Here is a 20,461-nt window from a genome sequence, read left to right on the forward strand (position 1 = left end):
AAATCATTTATTAACCTACAATCATAAATACTGTTTTGGTCACTATGTAAAGGTGCTACAATCTGCCTAATTGTATTTACTTATCTTAAAAACGTGAAAAACAGAACTAGTTAAACAGTTTGCAGTGGTCCAAAGTTATATCTCACTTACTTTATGCATTCAGCGCATCCTAGTTATTCACCATGATGACTTTATAAGCTCTAACACACACTTCGTGTTTCTTGGAGGACAAATCACTTAACAATTAGATGCAGACAGTACATAACAGTCTCATTTTGATCTCAAGAGCTGCTTATGCAATACCAAACCAAACCAAAACTGGGTAAAGCTCTTTAAATATTTGTCTCTCCCACTGTAGAGATAAAATATAACATTAAAGAAGACCGATTGTGCTTGTGTCTGCTATATATTTAGAACCTATGTCAGCCGTGGATCATTACCTTATAATCTGCACAGTTTAAATCACAATATTCATGTAAAACGACTTAATAAAACAAACAAATTCGCTGATTTCCGTGCAGCTGTCAGCATTTCCGATGAATAGCTGCACATCACACCAGTGAGTAACAGGTTTTGTTTTGTTTGTTTTTTTTCATTTTACCAAACTGACTACATTAAGCTGCAAAATCCTACATGTATCACAGAAGAAAATAAAATAGGAGAATGAAGTAAGTAGGGAGCAGTGGGCGTGCACCGGTAAGCATTAAAGATCGCTCAAACATGCATGAATCGCTCCAAACACAATTTCTGGTGAGTAAAGGGTGAGGGGAAACAACTATAACATGATTAAAATCTCAAAAAAGTCCATTTTGCATAAGATTTCTGCTTTAACGACACAGTGGACACTTGTCACTTGGCCTTTGTCTTTCATTCTGCCCTTCTTGCTTTCTTCTCATATGTCACTATTCACTTCTGTCCCACAGCCTGATCCACCAACTGTTTGTGGAGGTATTCTGGGCTCACACACACACACACACACACTCACACACACTCACACAAGAGCAAGGGAGGAGGGAGAGAGGGAGGAGGGAGAGAAAAAAGGCAAGAGGGAGGAGAGACAGATCTGCCCACACACTCCACTCTCAGCTCCTGATGCTAACGGCACACCGGCAGCCTCCTCTGTACCGCGCATACAGGAGCTAGGACCCACGTCGCGGTGAGTGCTTTTGCTTTGTTAGCCCCGGTGTGGTGGAGGCTGTGCGGGTTGTTAGCACTCGGAGGGTCGGTGATGGTCTGATCCTTTAATCTGCTGAAGTGTAGGTGTGTGTGTGGATCAGAGTGACAGCGGGGGGTAGATTTAACTTAGCACTTTCACTATAGGAGAGGAAAAACCTATGTGTGTTATAATTGTAAAGTTCCACTACCCTTAAAGCCTCTGTACCCAGTTTTCAGGACTATGGTGCAACCAATAAGACTTTAAAGGAGACATTATACCTCAAGAAACCATATACCAAAATGACTAAAACACATGCAATATCATTAAATTTAAGATTTCATTAAGAAAAATTACAATGTCTTTCCCAGTTTGGCGTTTTTTGGGGTTTAAAATTCCACTTCCTGGGTGGAAATCATGACATCACACTAGGGAATTCCATAACTGTTACCTAGCAACCAATTCGTACAACAGGCCAAAACTCCTTTAATAATATACACAAGAGTAATGATTTGGCAAATAAATAATTGAAATAATGTTTAAAGTATCAGAAAAAAAGTTGTAACTTTTGGACAGACTTCTCCGCAATGTGATGTCATTAGTATATTTATAGCTCTCTGCTTCCTGTAATTTTCATCATATTTTTCAACTTTTCTTCTCAAATTGATTCTTGATTGGTGTAAAACTACAATTTATATTTACAATAGATGTATTCCACCAAATTAAAGGGCCTGTATTATGCTATTTTCTGATCTATGTTATAATATTGTTATTTCATCACAAACAGACCTGGAGTTGTGTTTTTGTTTTGTTTTGTTACCTGTTAACTTGAAAACTACCACTACTTGACATCACAGTGTGGAACAGAGCATTTTGAGCTTTGGAGACAAACAGTTTAATAATGCAGTGTTACTCTAACATGTAAGAATCAAACAAAACACAACTCCAAGTATGTTTTTGATGAGGTAAAAACATTATAACATGGCATAAAGCTCATAAGAATGCATCTTCTATGATATATGACCTCAGGTGCTTGGATATGCCTGGAATGTTCCACAGTTTGGCATTAAACTTATCTATTTGCATGGAACTACATGCCAGATCTATGGAGAGGCAAACTTGCTCACAGTAAGAGCATTAAAAACATAATATAATTGAATAAATAATACATTTAATTGATACTTTGGAGATGATGTCATCAACATTTCTTGGGGCGTTGCAGCTAACTGGCAGCACTGCTCTGTCTGAAGCTCTGTTACTCAAGTTAGACCTTAATCTGAGCTTTATTTTAACACAATCTGACCATGAAGAACTCCATTTGTGTATTTAAAAATGCCTCACCTATTTGCAGAATACAAATCTGACCAATGGACCCTGTTCACCTGTGTGCTATCATTTGATGTCACAATATCAGTTTACAAAATATAACTTATTATCAGTCTTATAAGTAAGTTTCATATGGATAGACTTACAAAGACATTAATCAACTGCCCATGACAGACTGGCCTGCTTCTTTTTCCACAAACCTGACTTGGTCTGAACGAGGACCTCTTCCTGCTTGTTTCCATAGAAATGTTGTCCCTTTGGCTATAATATTCCACAGTAAGGCATAAACATATCTACCAAAGTTCCAAAGTATGGTTTTACACAAGTTACATACTATACCTTAATTTTTTATTTATTTATTTATTTTTTTATACCAAAAATCATGTTTTCTAGCTGTTTTTATTTGGGTTAAGTTCACAGTTGTACAGTACAGTATGTCAGAAAATTATCTGACATATGTATAGAAGTAATAATGCAACTGTAATGTTAGCGAGGTTACACAATATGATTTATAAATGACTAATAAAAATAAATGACAACATCTTTATTTTTAAAAATCTCAGAAAATTCTCTTCCTTGCTTTTATTTTTGGTATTTCTGGGTTGCTGAAACAGATAGAGGTATTCAGTTTTTAACTCAGCGCTACTTCCTGTATTTTAGCTATTTTCCTCAGCTTTTTTCTACATATATAGCACAGGTACTATCCCACCAAACCAAGTGAGAATTAGAAAAACATGAAAACCTGTCATATGCACTTGATGGACTCTTTTGAATGTTGTGATGTTTCTGTTGTGATGACGTGATGTGAACCCAGCCTCCTGATACTTTACAGCTGATCTCATCAACATTCCCTGGTGTGATGCTAACTATAGGCATGCTCTGTCTGAGGCTCTGTTAGAGTTTAATCTGAGCTTTATTTGAACACTATCTGACCAGAAAGAACTGATTTAGTTGGAGTTGCAACAAGTGATATGATTTTTGCTGTTAAACAAGTCCCTCTCAAATAAAATTACAGTCACAAGCTAGCTAGCATTAGCTAACAGTTTTTCAGTTAGTCACTCTCACCTTTTTGTTGAAAATCGAACACCTAAACAGGACCACGAACGCTCGTACTGATCACAGGCTCCTGAAAATGTGTTGTTTAAATCCATTTTGTATTTTTCTAGAGATTTCTTTATACTTTTTGACTGTGTTTGCTAATGTATGCATTGTGTCATCATGGTAACTGCTGAACATTCTGCCATAGGCTTACACATACATTCAGTACCCCCCTGCATGATGTCATTGCAAAGTATCAATTCAAGAATGAAGAAAGTGGATGTATTCTTTCTTTTTCTCAGAGCAAAGTGAAAATTACCTGATAATCAGTGTGAACACAGTTGAATGATGCTGAGTTTAGGATCGTCCAATCAGAAGTGAGAGTGTGTGCCCCTGCGTCCCCTGGTGATGACCTCACACTGTCGGGAAGGCCTGACACAAATGTAGCATGTAGATGGCATCACTCTGTCACACACACGCAGGATTCTGATCATTCTCCACAGCTCCGGTTCAGACCAGAGACACAATGTGAATGTGTAGCTGATATCACACCAACCACCCACACCCTGCTGTTGCGGTGGCACCCATGACCCTCCCATTGGTGCTTTTCAGTTTCTAGAATGATGTCATACTCCCAGATCAGGGGCAAGACACTTTTTGCACTCAACTGATTACATTGTGCTTTGTCATGAAGTATCTAAAAGGCAAAGTCAACAACAAACAAAAATCTCCATTTGAACGATATTCATTTTAGCTGTCCCCATCTGCATTAATACTTTGCAGTGACATGAAGCTGGGAGATGCTACATGTATGCCTACGGTGCAATGTTCAGCAGTTTTCTTAGTGACAATGCAAATATGGCCGAATACCTTTTTGACGGTCTAACAGCACATTTTAGCAGCCTGTGATCAATATGAGGGTTCATCATCCTGTTTAGCTCAGTGACAAAGTGAAAAATTGTCGGCTAGTGCTAACTACCTTGTGACTGTATTGTTATGTGAGAGGGACTTGTTTAACAGCACAAATCAGCTCACCTGTTGCAGTTCCAACCAAGTCCGTTCTTTCTAGTCAGATTGTGTCAGCCAAAGACAGAACAGTGCCTACAGTTGACATCACACCACCAGGGAATGTTGTTGACATCAGCTGTAAAGTATCAATTAAATATATTATTATTATTATTATTATTATTATTATTATTATTATTATTATTATTAACAAATATTGAACCTGGTCATTTCTATTATTGATTAGACATTTAAACTCACTGTATTACAAAAAAAAAAAAAAAATCTGTATTTAGCAATATTTATTTTAGCTCAGCCCCATCTGTATTAAATATTATTGGCCTGTATAATGTTGTGATGTCAATCCAACCAACCCAGCAATAAAATGTTCAAACTGAGCTGGAGACGGAGCAGGACACTCAATACTGTGGTGGAATTTGCTGTGCAACTGTCAGATTGCAGATGGGCCCAGTAATATCTCTGTAATTACTGGACTTATCCACATGAAACATAACGCCTTCTCCGTCAGCACAAATGAACAATAGTTTCAGAAAAGTTTTAGAAAGTGGTGTCATAGATGTGATTGTTGTCAACAGAAAAGGCTTTAACTAATGAGATTAATATAACAGGTTTCTGTATCTAATCCCTAATAAATAATGATAAAGTTGAACATTTGTGGATCATAAGTTTGGATATTTCTTTCAAAAATAGTACATCTTCCATAAAGTTATACAGGCCCCAGACCCCTATCTGAAATTATCACATCATTCAATTCTAGAAAGAGACTTATTGACCCGTTTCCACCAGCCCTACTCTACTCCATTCGGCTCTACTTGGCCTGGTTGCATTTCCATTTCTCTATGGTATTCATGATGGAAACGGTCCACAAAAAATCAAAGCATAGTAAGTCAGTGGTAACCATGGATTCTGCCAGTACTCTGACCAATCAACGAGCAGTTAGTACCTTCTTGGTCATTTTAGAACCTGAGCACTAAAAAAGCACCTGGTTAGTAGCCAGTGGAAACAAAAAATAAAAAAATATATAAAAAATTTGGACTGGTATGAAGTGTAGCAGTAATAAAATATACAAGTTGATGTAGTCTGGATACTTGAGGGAGCATAACAGTATTATACAGAGCCCTACAGAGGTCTAAGTACAAAGTAGTGGCCCAAAAATTACTCAAGTAAAGTAGTAGTAGTAGGATTAAAAGTCTGTTGCTACTCTGAAAAGTAAAATTTCTTCAAAAAGTTATTCAAGTAAATGTATCTGACTACTACCCACCTTTGGAGCCATGGTCCAGGAATCAATCCCAGGAACTATTTGAGAGGAGTGTAGAGTGCTATGTAACACAATACAGTCACATGTTGTGTCATGGATCAAATACATGTTTTCATGGTTTTAGTGAGGGAGGCTCTGTGCCTTGATAAGTCAAATTCTTTCTTGAAGGATTACATGGTCCAGCCAAAATTAGCTCTGTGTTGTCTGTCATTGTATCTGTAGAGGACAGACGTAAGCCTGGCTAAAGTTAGCTTGGTCCTGGAGCTTGCTTGCCATTCAACACATCTTAAGCCCAACAGTAAAATGACCTCCACTTCATACAGACTATTTTTAATTAGATTTAATGTATTTATAAGTCAAAAACTTACAAAACATAGTTGTGATATAGCATTTAGCAGCCAGAGTATGTTAGCTCTTGTTATGTTAGCTGTAGCTGTTTTCTCAGTAACTGTCCATAAATCCACAAAGACATGGACTACTCATCATTGTGAGGAATTGCGTGTGAACTGTACAAAGGTCTGGTGCAGTGTCAGTCTGAGGCTAATCTGGCCCAAACCAGATTAGCATCAAGATTCAGGGATTAACTGTGCCGAGGGAGCAGACAGACAGTTAACACGGTCATCAGATCATAGCTCACACAATAACCCCAGAGCAGGGTCAGGGAGTCGTGATTGTCATCAGTTGAAAATACTTTAAACCACAATATGACATATTTGTGTATCTAATCCCTAACAAATAATGAAAGGCTTTAACAACTGTGGATCATAAATCTGAATATTTAACTCAAAACATGTAGTATTGATTGTTTTCAGATACTAGAATGTGGTGAGCCCAGAGTCAGGGATGCCAACAAATACACTGAGCCCAGGGTTGGTGAGACCAGCAAATACACTGAGCCCAGGGCTGGTGAGACCAGCAAATAGGCTGAGCCCATGGTCAGTGAGATCAGTGCATAGAGCCCAGGGTCAATCTGTTACCAAGTTAACCTACATGTTGCGCCCTTTTTTACTCCCAAATCATTGTCATATTTCATGTGTACATGTCCCCTAAATTATGAGAATTTCTCCAGGATGGGTTGGGTATATGATGGCGTTTTTGTAGATTGCAGATGGTGAATAATAAAGGAGAAGTGACATATCCCTGAGGAGCTCCACACAGTGTAGGACAGCTGTAGTCATAGAGTGGCACCAGTGGAGGGTGTCCGAGTGACCATAAGTTAATGTATTTTGCAGAACAAAGTCATTCTTCTGTATTATAGGTGGAGGAGTACTGTATACTATAGGAGTAATGTTGGATAAGACAATGTTTTGAGATCAGATGAGAGAAAAGCCTGTCTGAGCAAACAGGATCTGGTCTGGTATAGATTTAGTGAAGTGTGGAATTTCTCTTGGAATCTACATCACAACTGAAGTTAGAGCTAGGGGCTCTCCAGTCCCTCCAGTTTGTGACACAGGCTTTGGGCTTTGGGACGGTGTGTGTCCAGTGAGTGCTTAAAGAAGGACTACTGCAAGCTATTTGTCAGGTTGCAGCTCCAGAAGGACTTGAACTTGTCCAGAATAGTAAGATTTAACATAGTGACTGCACAGATGTTACCTGGGTCAGTAGACCTCCAATTTGAATTTCCTGTGTTTGGACCAATCACAGTTAGGGGATGAGTTCAAGATGGCTGCAGCATTAGAGGAATACTTCGCTGATATTTAGTCTGCCCTGCACATGCCTAACCACACACACTGTATTAGCTCTATCGCTCTGTAGACCCCTGTGCTCTCTCTGATTGGTTTGGTCTGAGTCTGTTAGTCCCATTAGTATCTCATGTGCTTATATATAATGAGATTTTGTACTGCTTGTTTAAGAGTACCTAGCTGGAGGATGCACCTGTAGTACGGCATGTATCAGTGTGGCTTGGATAATCTTTGAATCAGTGCAGTGTTGCTGTCTTGACTAGACCTGTCGACTTATCATTTAATATATGACAGATGGAACAATGCTTTTGGAGGTCAGTATTTGTCGTTTTTTTTCTTGCTCTAGTGGGAAACATTTGGTTATTTTTTCTGTACAACGATGAAATTTGAGCTTGTAGAATGTTTAATTATGAACTTCTATGACTCATTATAGATACAAACTAATTACGTAAGTGTTGGACTCTGTTATTTATTTACTGCAGTACGTGATGGTAACAATATTGTACGTTAAGAATACTTTTTGGGGGGTTATTCTGCTTCATGTTTTCTTTTCAGTATCATTGTTTATCGTTTATATTTACTCATATAGTAATATATCTGACTTCAAAATCTGTTATTGTGATCTTGACCCCTGCTAACCCCTGCTGACCTGTGTTGACCCTACTGACAACTTTCACCTACTCAGGAGCTGGAGTATGACTGTGTCTGACATGGGATTATCATTATATATTGACTAATACTGTGTCCATGTCTGAGAACCATGTTTTAGTTGTTTTCCCTCACCATTTACTCATCCAAAGTTCTATTTAGAGTAATTTGTGCATGTTTGAGCAAGCTTTAATCGCTTATTTTCAAGATGCCATTTTGCCAATCTACCCTCGTTTTCACCACCACTGGTACACGCCCAGTGGTCTGTAGTTACTTTGTTCTCCAGTTTCATTTTCTTAATAGGCAATACACGCAGGATTCGGCAGCATTGCGTAGTCATTTTGGTACAAATGAAAAAAAATCTGCTCATTGCTTGCGTAATGTGCAGCTATCCATCGGAGGAGCTAACAACTGCATGGCGATGTCAGCTCCCATTGGGCACTGGACGTGTTTCTTTTATTAAGTAATTTAAGATAAATATTGCGACTTAAAATGTCCAAATTATATCCAATCCACTTTATTTATATAGCACATTTCATAAACAAATTGTTTCCAAAGTGCTGCACAGAGACAAAGTGACATAAAAAAATAAAATCAATAAAATCAATAAAACACATAAAAATAAATAAAATAAAATAAAAACACAGAGGACCACACAACTCACGCGGTGTTAAAAGCCAGAGAATAAAAGTGGGTCTTAAGACGAGACTTAAAACACTCTACAGTGGGAGCTGTTTGAACGTGGGGGGGCAGGGCGTTCCACAGTTTAGGTCCAACCACAGAAAAGGCCCTGTCCCCTCTGGTTTTAAGTCTGGTTTTAGGGACCACGAGCTGGAGCTGGCCCTCAGACCTCAGAGCGCGCACCGGGGTGTAAATTTTGATGAGGTCCGAGATGTAATCTGGGGCCAGACCATTCAAAGCTTTAAAAACAAACAATAAAATCTTAAAATCAACTCTAAAATTAACAGGAAGCCAGTGCAAAGACGCAAGAATTGGTGTGATATGATCGTGTTTTTTGGTTCCTGTTAAAAGTCGTGCAGCAGAGTTTTGGACTAACTGCAGTCGGTAAAGCGAGTTTTGTGAAATGCCAGAATAAAGTGCATTGCAGTAGTCCAGGCGCGAAGAAATAAAAGCGTGCACGACTTGTTCAAAAAGTTTAAAAGATAAAAACGGTTTGACTTTGGATAAAAGCCGCAGATGATAAAAACTAGATTTTAAAACGCCATTAATATGCTTGTCAAATTTAAAATCGCTGTCTATGGTGACGCCAAGGTTGGTGACTGTGGGACGCACATAATTTTGAAGAGGTCCCACGTCCGTGAGGGCACTGCCAGAGCCAAACAGTATAACCTCGGTCTTTGCTGGTAACATACAATACAATACAATTATAACATAATGATCCACGGGTGTCATAGATTATAACTACAATACAAGCACAGTGTATCTTTTTTAAGCCGTCTATAATCCTTTAAAAAACATATACTATTTATTATTATTATTACGATTAGTGGCATTTCATCATAACAAGCAACATTTACAGATTTTCATTCACATTTTTTATTGTGGAATAATGAAAAATGTTTGAACCTATACAGACCAATGGGACAGGACAGGGGTAGTTAAAAACAAAACAAATTTCTCTTCCTCTCTCATGCATCAACCCTCCCCTCTTCACCTCCTTTTCCTATCTCTCTCCTCCTCCATATACCTCTCTCCCCCTTTCTCCCACCTCTCGCTCATTCTTTCTTCTCTCCTTTCCATGGGTGCTCTATTTCACACTGTTTCTGCCTCTCTTTTCCCTCTCTTGATCTCTCTATTTTCTCTTCCCCCTCGCAATTTTCTCTTCCCCCCTCTCTTTGCCCCCCCCGCACGTCCTCTCTGTCTCTCTCTCAACCCCAACACTCTCTTCCATCACTCGCTCTGTCTCCCTCTCTTCTCTCTCTCTCCGACTGTCTCTTTCAACCATCAACCCTCCCCTCTCTTCCTCTTACCCTCCCCCTCCCATATAAGTCTCTCCCCCTTTCTCCCACCTCTCGCTCTTTCTTTCTTCTCTGTCTGCAGGTGCCCTTTTTCATACTGTTTCTTCTCTCTCTTTCTCTGCCCCGCCTCTTTTTCCTCCCTTCCTGCATCTCTCCCTCTCTCTCTTTCCTCCTCCAACCCTCTCTCTCCCTGCACATCCTCTCTTTCACTTTCTCATCCCCACCCCACCACTCCCTGTCTTTCTCTCCCCCTCTTTCTCTTCCTGTCATCCCTCTGTCTCTCTCTTTTCCCCCTCTCTCTCCCTCTCTGTGGGTGAGTAGTTATAGTGACTGTTAGACGAGTGTGTGGGCGCTGTACTTCCTCTGTCTTTCTCTCACTGGCTGCTCTGTCACTGGGATGCATCTGCTGTTACTGGGTCGAACAGAGCAACAATATTAGACTCCAATTCAGAGCTGTTCATTATCCTCATAGAGAAATGTGTCCTCTGCATTTGACCCATCCTTTAACACCACATGGAGTAACCCGTCAGGATCAACGGGTGACTCCAGGACAGCAACTACATTGATACTTTTGATGCTTTGCAGTGATATCACGCTGGAAGTGTTCTGCGTGTATGTCTATGGTAGAATCTTCAGCAGTTACCATGGTGACACAATGCGCATATTAGCAAACACTGCCAAATGAATACAAACAATACAAAATGGATTTAAACAACACATTTTCAACAGCCTGTGATTAATACAAGCAGAGCAAAACAGTAGGCTAATGCTACCTAGCTTGTGGCTATTATGTAATTTTAGTGGTGCTGTACTTGTTTAGCAGCACAAATCAGCTCACCTGGCTAACTCAGTTCTTTATGGTCAGATTGCATTAAAACAAAGCTCCAATTAAAGCCTAACTTGAGTGACAGAGCTTCAAACAGAGCAGTGCCCCTAGTTAGCTTCACCCTCAGGGACTGTTGATGACAGCTGCCGAATATAAATTGTGCTCGTTTTAGTTCTGGGGTTTAAAGATGTTCTGGAGCAGATTCAAATGCATCTCATACCTAGACACTGGTGGTGAAGAGGATGAGGAGGAAGTGGAGAGGTTGAGGAGGTGGTTGTTCTGCTGCTGCGATGGAGGTGATATGTTGGATGATTGTAGCTGATTTAAAAGAGACAAGAATGGGAGAGAAAGTGTATTTACACAAATGTCTTGAGGGTTGATTGGTTGAGATACAAGTGGCTGTGATTGGCTGACACTGACAAACCGGTGACAGGAAGTAGGGAGTAGGATAGTAAGAGAGTGATTTCCCATGTACAAACTCTACAAAATAAATAGGTCAGACTTATTATCTGCCTTATTGACATTCCCATTGAGTGCCTGTCTAAACCCACACTGTGCTTTGAACATACCCAACACTATCTGGGACTTTATGGACTTTCATACTAAGCAGTGATGAAGTACCAAATGCTAATCTGTAGGTTTGCTGTAGGGAAATGAGTGTTTGTGTGTGGGATGCATTAGAATAAATTGTTGTAAATCGTGTATAAAGCTGCATTCAGGAGCACTAAGTAAACAAGTGTGCAGTTATGTTATGTAATGTTTATTGAGGGCATTCAAGGCACCACTCACTCTTTCATATATTTGTATAACAGTGTACACAGGAAAAACTACAAGGTCAAACAGGTCTACAGGTCAATACTACGTCCCTTTGGATTACAGATTATTTCACTTCAAGGAGCAACTTTTCTGGTATGTCATTGTTTTGTCTCCATGAAGTTGTTATAGCTTTCCCTGACATGTTCCACACTATAGCACTGAACTTGTCTAACCAGCACGTAGCACCATCAGGCCAAGTTACAGGTCAGATCTGTGTTTTTTTCAGCAATAGAAACACCAGAATATGCTATATACTTTCATGCCATAGGCTACTGTGGAACATTCCAGACAAAGCAAAAGCATATCCATGGAGACAAGCAGGTGATGTACTTCCTATCAGAATGTCCCACTTTAAAGAGACATCATGTGTGAAATGGACTATTATGAGCTTTTAACTGTGGTGTAATAACATTCCCTCATCATTATTTTACTCAGTTATATTTTGATTGATTCATGTATGTTTGAGTAATCCTGTGTTGTCCTGCATTTGAGGCCTGAGTGCTCAGTGAATGTCTGTTTCACCTACCCCCTATCTCCGCCCACTGCTCTGTACTTTTATTTTTAAAATTCAGACTCCGGGTTACACACGTAGAGCTCAACATGTCACTGAGGTGGGGCCTATCAGTTCAGCAGTTTTGAACAGGAAGTCTGTTTATAATGACGAAGTACACAGGCTTCTAGACTAAATGGAAACCTCTATTAATAATAATAGTCTGTTATTAATATATTATAAAAGTCACGAGCAGATGTGTTGACATAAAGTTATGTCTGTGCACCAGCTCACAGTGCTCTTAATCCCAAATCACTCACTGTAGTGCATTATGTGTTCTAGTAACATGTTCTGAATGTGCTGTGGAGTGTAATCTAACCCACAGCCTCCTTCCTGAGAGGAGGAGGCATGATAAGCCAGTAAATGCTCCGCTAGTAGCCTGGTTACTCTCTTCTGAATATTTCAGGGTAATTTACAGAGCAAACACAGACAGCTCCTCTCTGAAGATAAACCCCATCATTAGTCCAAATGAAAAGTCCAAATGAAAGCCTCTTCTCCTTATTTCTTGCTCTTGAACTCCACCAAAACTGAAAAGCAGATCAAGTCGTTAAAATTTTTTTTAATACAAGCTAAACAGTGAGGCACCAGCTGCAGGCCACCACAGTCATTCCACGGGAGCAGCACAAGCCTGCGAGAAGGCGTGGGGGGACTAAACCAATGCACTAGGACTGGTTTCTGCCTGTCAATCAACAGCAAAGAGAGAATCTGATTGGTCAGTTCTACCGCCAGGGCCCTGTCAGGTGTTGTCTGCAGGACAAGTGAATGAGGAAGCACTTCTGAGTGTGTAACCCCCAAACAACAACAAATCTGATTGGACATTGTAGTTTTCTTTATAACATTACTCCTTATTTAAGAAACTATAGTCTTAAAATTATTTTCATTTTAAGGCCAATCCAAAACCGGGCCTTGAGGTCATCTAATCAACTCCTTTTGGAAGTTCCGAGAACTAAATACAAACACTGGGGTGATGGGGCCTTCTCTGTGGCTGGGCCCAAACTCTGGAACAAACTGCCTCCCGATATGCACACCATTACTGACTTTGGTCTTTTTAAATCCAGGCTTAAAACATATTCAGACTGGCTTTCAACAGTAATGTTGTGACACATTATCATTATTTATATTTTGTTGTATTAATGCATTTTATTTTATTTTATTCTCCTATTTTACAGTTTTAATATGATTTTAACTTGTTTTTAATTTGATTTTACTGGAAAGCACTTTGGTCACCTTGAGTGTTGTAAAGCGCTCTATAAATAAACGTTGATTGATTGATTGATTTTATAGATATATTCTGTTCTGTTTAATAATATGTATAGACCTAATATTAAATTCAGCATTTAAATGTTTAGGCCTTCTGTAATGGCCTAGAAGTCCCTGACCGTTCCCCTCTGATGGAATTACCTCTACATATCTACTGTACATGTCCAACCAGGAAGTAAAATGATTAACTGCACCAAAATAAAAAGGCAAGATTTTTTGTATAATATTATAATATAATTATGGTATGTGTTAGTGAAATGAGCAGTCTAACCTGTGATATGCAGCTAATCACAGTGAGCTACATCTGCCTTTCCACCCGTCACCTCTCAAATCATCCATTTGAATACACGCGCTCTCTCCTCCATCTTCAGCCCCCTCAGCCTCTCCATCTCCTCCTCATCACTGCCATAATAGTCTATTGTATTCCCCCTCTGTTCTGACTAGTGTGTGTTCAGATACAGTGGTGGTTAGAGAGTGCAGCAGAAGCAGTGAGAGCACAGACTCATGCTGCTGACCTTTTCTCAGTGTGTGGCGACATTTACCTCAGTCACAGAGATCCACACACTAAGTATCATTACACTTTTGACAAACTATGGACTAATTTGGGTTGTATAGATGATTACAGCATCTTAAGCCTTGGGGTAGATTTTGACTGTAGAATTTGTCCCTCTGTGATAGAGGCAGCAGAGGCCAGTATTACAGCATTTTCAGCTGAAATTTCCAAAAGACATAATCTACTATAAATCCAATATCAAGATCATATTTCCACTGTTCATCATCTTTAACAGTATTTTGTCTTATTAACAATATTTTTTTTTATTTATTTATTTTTTAAGGTAGATTTATTTCACTTTTTGGGTCGGTCTTGTTCACATGCACCACGTGTTATTTACCCTGAGCACGCCCCATGAGCCAGGTGAGAGACATCAGCTGATCGGTAAACTTATTTCCATGACAAGTCTCTGAACCCTGTGAATACACATGCACATGCTCACTTCCTCTATATGCAGTGGTCCGTTCTTTCACCTGTGATGACATACACCGTGAGGGTGACAGCAGAGAAAAACCTTCCTGAAAGACACACAGATCCAGGTTCACCTGTACAGACAGGGGCAGGAGGAGATGTGTCACTGATATTAAAAATTGATCCAAACTGCCTTGTCAGACAAATGTGTCAAACAGCTTCTCTTCAGCGTCCATTCATAGAAATGCACTCACTTTTTAATCCGTACTTTTACTTGCACCGTCAGTAATGTTCACACACTCTCCCCACTCCAGAGTGAGAGTGGAGCCACTCCAAAGTGAGAGACTCTGACACGCAAAACAAATATGGCTGCTTAGGAGGAAAAAATAAAGGAAAAAATATCACAGCGGAATTAAAAATATGGCGAATTTCTGCAGACTCAATTAATGTAACAATAACTCTATTCATCTGAGGTAAGAAAAATATAATTTTGTTTGTAAATGATGGGTGGCCTTCATCTCATATGCATCACTGAAACAGACAAATCTGATTACATGATCGTGTTTGACCAGATTTGAGATGCAGTGGGGTGGGACAGAATGATATCTGATATCATCTGATATCATTTGGCACTGGGTCCAAAAAATCCCCTACTATTGTTTTACTCTTGCCTGGATCCAGAATACACACTTCAATACTTTACGAAGATATGTTTGGTCTTGATGAATCTCCCCAAGTTCAGATGGGCATGGTTGACAGGTGGGGCATGGTCAGGGACATGGTCCGTTTGTATCAAAAAATAGAAGAAAAATGGCACAGGGGGCTGAAAAACATGGTGGATTTCTGCAGAATCAAGTGGTCAAGTGACCAATGGTCTCCTTTGTTCCACGTGTCATTGAAAGAAACAAATCTAATTGCTGCATGATCACGTTTGATCTGACCTGAGATACAACAGAGGACATGACAACCAGACAGATATCACTCTGTATAAAAATACAGAGAGATATCAGTTTAGATTTACCAGGAAAGTTTTATTCTGTTTGGGCCATTAGTTACTCACTTCTCTGGCTTTTAAACCATTTGACTGAAAATTACTTGCATGTGCGATTACTTTTCATATGTGTAATTAGATTCATACATATCAAATAAAATATATTAGGAATTCTATACCTTTTCCGAAGACTCCACCAGCATGCTTCACAGCTGAAACCGTCTTTAAACCAACAGCTCCAACCAAGGTCGGCCCTAGCTTTCAGGGGGCCCTAAGCTGAATTTGTCTCTGGGGCCCCTGGCAGCAGATGTATCCTGGCTCAGTTATTGGTGATTCACATCATCAATAACTGAGCCAGTGGGCTTACATTTAGTGTCCTTGCACTGGTGTATACACAGTTACCCTCACCTATGCCTGGCTTAAAAACAAATGTAGACAGCAGCAGATATTTTGCTATTTTACTGTAGATATAAAACAAATGTAATCATTTGAGGGGAATATTTAGGCTGCTGTAAACACACAAGCCCTGTTTCCAATAAGACTTGATATATTATTTTCAATATAAGTGCATGGGCTCTCGAGGGCCCTAAGCAGCTGCTTAGTCTGTTTATAGGCTGGGCCGGCCCTGGCTCCAACAGTCCAGGCTCCTCTGAATCAGTGGAACTGTAGAGGATACTCCACACCACGTTGAATCATAGGGATGCTGGTTCAAGACCTCACTCTAGCACTTTGTGCAGCCACTCACAATGGATTCAGTCATTGTACTGTATCTAGTTACATTTTATTCTACCTCTGTTGTAGCCTATTTGATGGTATTATTAAGTACAATCCTTGTCTCACTCTACTCATAGTAACCCACCCACACACAGGCAGAACATACTAGTGTAGTAGACCATCACAATATGTCTTTCAAACTTAGTATCATCTAGTGTTTACGATTCCACAACCGTGGCCCTGGGGGTGCGTGCAGAATGTTGTACCTTAGCCTCCATGTGAGCATTCCCGCTCTCATGTTGTGTTCCTGTGACGAGTAAATCAGGAGTTTGACATGTAGAATACAAGTGTGAGCGCCCCCTTCTGTCACAGTAATAAACAGGGCAGTGCTAACAGACAGACCTCATCAGCTCTGACAGCAGTGTTAAGAATGACATCTATATCAGCTGTAATCATGTTTTAACTGTGCCAACTTTTGTTCACATGTGAAACATAAAAACATTCAGACTAATGTTGAATGGCGTCATAATGTTCTCAATAGAAAATCTGTTTAGAGTTGAGTTTGGTTTCATGACACAACCTTTCTGTGGTCAGTTTGCTTATTATGCAGTTTGCTTATTTACTTTAGTCAGTGTTCATCCAGAGGTTTATATGTGACATTGTAACTCAAAGGCATTTTTTTCCCCATAGGAAAATAAAGTATAATTTTTCATGTTTGTTAAGTTGCTGTGTACAGTTTTGTATCATGTTTTTGTATATTTATGGAGAATTGTCATGTTGGAGCATGGATGATGTAAGCGTGTGGGCTGAGCATTGCACAGAATCATGTCTGTGTCCCTCAGTCATCCAAGTCTGATCTGTAGCAAAAGACCAAATTTAGAACCTTACAGCTAACTGTAAGGAGGGTTTGAAAAGGGCCCGGGAGAGATCACCAAAATACTCAAACATGCATGGATGACATTCATAACACTTCAGGCATGTTTTTGATGAGGAAACGTTATACGTTATTTTTCAGTGTACAGTGAATTGGAGCTGATGGAGCCAGAAGCGTGTACAGTCTATGGGCTGAACGTAACAATAGTGTCCAGAAGTACAATAAACTGCTTGAGTATATAGAGTGGGATCTGTAGTGACATTCGTGATAGCATGTGTGATGTGCTGTGTGGTGTTTTTCAGGTGAAGATGGAGGAGGAGAGCCTGCTCAAGGAGAGACTACAGGCCATCACGGTGAGTCTGTCCAGAAAATACCAATACTCACACAATAGACACACAATAGAATTTAAACACATTGTCACATACACAAATCTAAACAGTAATCATTTGGTGTTTACACTGGTATCATCAGTACCATAGACTTTGAATTTTGAATTTGGAGCCGAGTTAGCAACCAAAAACCCCAAGGCACGCTGTTGATGGTAAAGCTTCAACAGTGGGTGTGGGTGATTAGCAACACTGTCAATCAAACCTTTGCTAACGGTAGAGGGAGCGACATTGGGGAAAGAAGGTGCCTGATTTGACTGTTATTAATGTTCATATCTTGGTTTGTGGACAAAATAACAAAATAAAATCACAAGGATCATGTAGAGCGAGTTAATATGAACACTCTAAGACCAAAATGACAAGGCTCAGTGCAGCAGTTATGGAGAGAAATGTGACAATTTGTCAATGTAAAGTGAACTGGAATCACAGTCAACGAAGCCGGAAGTGCACTCATGCACACTTTCTATTTGGAAAGTGCCGGCTGGCAGGTTAGCTATGTCCATTTATATATACAGTCTATGATCAGTACGCAGTTGGTTGCTTAAAGCAGTGTTTCCCAACCAGGGATCTGTGAACCCCTACGAGGGGGGACTTGGAATGATTTCAGATTGTAAAAGAAGGTGAAACGATATCGTATTTGAACAAAAAGTATTCTTTGTAATCCATTTTACATATTTAAGAACAATTTATGTGGATGTTAGATGTCAATATCATTAAAACAAGAAAAATCGACAATATACTGTTAGTAAACATATTTATTTGCTTGACGTTCAAGTTAGGGGGTACTTGTAGTGTGTAACAAATCTTAAGGAGTACTCAAGACAAAAAAAGTTGTGGGTTAAGGCAGTGGTCCCCAACCACCGGGCCGCGGACCGGTACCGGTCCGTGGATCAATTGGTACCGGGCCGTGGGCCGTCCAAGAAATAATTAATTATTTCTGTTGTATTTATTATCTGAGTCTGAACAATCGTTTATTTTGAAAAATCTTTTATTTTGAAAAATGACCGGATTCTCTCGGTTACATTTCCGTCACTTGAGCGCCGACAACTTAACCACTTAGCGTTCCGACGGCCCGCCCGCGTTACAAGTTACAACTTTACAGCAATGTACGTGTATTTCTGCGTCACCCACACAAACAATCTACACATCAAATGAAAGCTACGGCATTCATCTTTCTGAATATGTAAACCATTTACACCTCGAATCACCACAGTGCTGACAGGAAAGCCGTTTTTACAGAGAAGTCAGAAATGTGAATCTGGACTTCACTTACCATTGAGCGCTCTGGTTCTGTCAAACATCAACATATTCACACAAAGTTGGTCTCATTCGTTCCGTAAAGGTCCAGAGAATATAATCCAGTCAAGAAATTATGTCCACAAAGGAAGTTAGAGCCTCCATGTCCAATCTGCTGCAGGAAAGTGAAATCTGTTCCGTCACTTCTCCGCGTAAAAACACGAGACTGGATATAAAGATCCGCGCGTAAAATTATGCGCGCGTATTGCGTAATTTTACGCAGCAGTTTTGCGTTTTAAACATGACGAAACGGACAAAACAAAGGAAGTACGCGACCGAGGACACTGTGGATGTTTGTACAAGTTAAACTAGAGGCATCTCGGACCCGGAGCGGTTCGTGGAACCGAGTGAAGATCTCATGGTGGACTGAGGAGTAGAGGGACCTTATGTTTTGATGGACTGGATGCTGTTCCTGATCGGTAAGCGTGGTTTATTCTGCTATTAACTTAATTGTGGGTCAAATGTGTATCATGTGTAATCATTAGCATTAGCATTAGCATTAGCCCCCCCCCCCCCCCCCCCCCCCCGGTAAAATTTTCAAGCGTTGGCCGGTCCGCGGTGATAAAAAGGTTGGGGACCACTGGGTTAAGGTACACTGTATTCTCTCACGAGGGAAATTCCTTCTATTCATTTGACCTATTACTCTTGCCTCACACCAAGAAGGTTCTGGGTTAGTGCTGCTTGTGTGAAGTTTGTATGTTCTCTCTATGTCTGGGTAGGTTTAGTCCATCAACCCTCCAGCTAGGGACCCATCTCCAGATCTTGAGCTAGTCTTGGTCAGGACTACCTTAGCACTGTACATATAGAATCTTTTGGGGGTAAATCTGTATTTTCTTCAGCAATATATGTGCATTGTTGATGGAGAAACCCACCCAGACACAGCGAAAACATGCAAACTCCACACAGAAAGGAGACCTGGGAATCAAACCCGGAACTGACTCGTTGTGAGGCGCGAGAGCTAACCACTCAGCCACCATGCCGCCACTCGCATTCTCTGATAACATTTCCTTGGCTCCCTCTGTCACTGTCAGGAGGTGAGCTGTAGTGATGTATGCCCCTCTGTTATGAGCACAGTGACTCGCACATGTGAAGTGGTCCCACCGCTCTGCAGACTTCTACACCCCCACTCTACACCCCCACTCTACACCCCCACTCTACACACACACGCACACACACACGCACACACACACATTCACCTCACATCCAGGGCGAGATCCCCTTTCACTGGGCTCAGGCTGGATTCTCACGCTAAATCTGGCAACCCTTCGCTATGTCCACACACACCCATAGGACACAGCTTCTGTACGTCATCGGTACATGTCTTCAAGCATAACTGAGATGACCTGCATTACTAAGTGTTTGTTACCATTGTTGGGTGTGGAGAGTATGACCCACACGCCAAAGGATGACCGGTTCAAATCACAGTGAATTACATGCTGTCTTTGTGTCCCTGGGTGGGTAAGGCACTTTGCACATTCCACATTGCAAATTCCATTAACAATGATGTAGTGGGTTAGAACAGGCGGGGCATCTGATGTAAAAGTACATCCTGTGGCATCCCCTTACTTCTTATTATTTCTTATGACTTCTAATTAAGTACGTATATGCACATTGCCAAGGTTGTCCATTGTGATAAAGCTTCATTTACACATTCACTTATGCATTGGCCGTACT

General features: G+C 40.3%; 1 protein-coding gene across 2 annotated transcripts in view; it reads left to right on the top strand.

The window, feature by feature from the left end:
- The first annotated feature begins 1,057 nt into the window (after positions 1 to 1,057).
- palmdb (palmdelphin b) overlaps positions 1,058 to 20,461 on the top strand; it is a 63,693-nt gene continuing 44,289 nt past the window's right edge. For both annotated transcript variants that reach the window (XM_055230257.1, XM_033986254.2), the window contains exons 1-2: positions 1,058 to 1,156; positions 17,408 to 17,458. In XM_055230257.1, the coding sequence (XP_055086232.1) occupies positions 17,414 to 17,458 (45 nt within the window). In that variant the 5' untranslated portion in view covers positions 1,058 to 1,156; positions 17,408 to 17,413. The remainder of the gene's footprint in view (positions 1,157 to 17,407; positions 17,459 to 20,461) is intronic.

Source organism: Periophthalmus magnuspinnatus, chromosome 20 (genome assembly GCF_009829125.3).
Source record: "Periophthalmus magnuspinnatus isolate fPerMag1 chromosome 20, fPerMag1.2.pri, whole genome shotgun sequence".
NCBI classification, from domain to species: domain Eukaryota; kingdom Metazoa; phylum Chordata; class Actinopteri; order Gobiiformes; family Gobiidae; genus Periophthalmus; species Periophthalmus magnuspinnatus.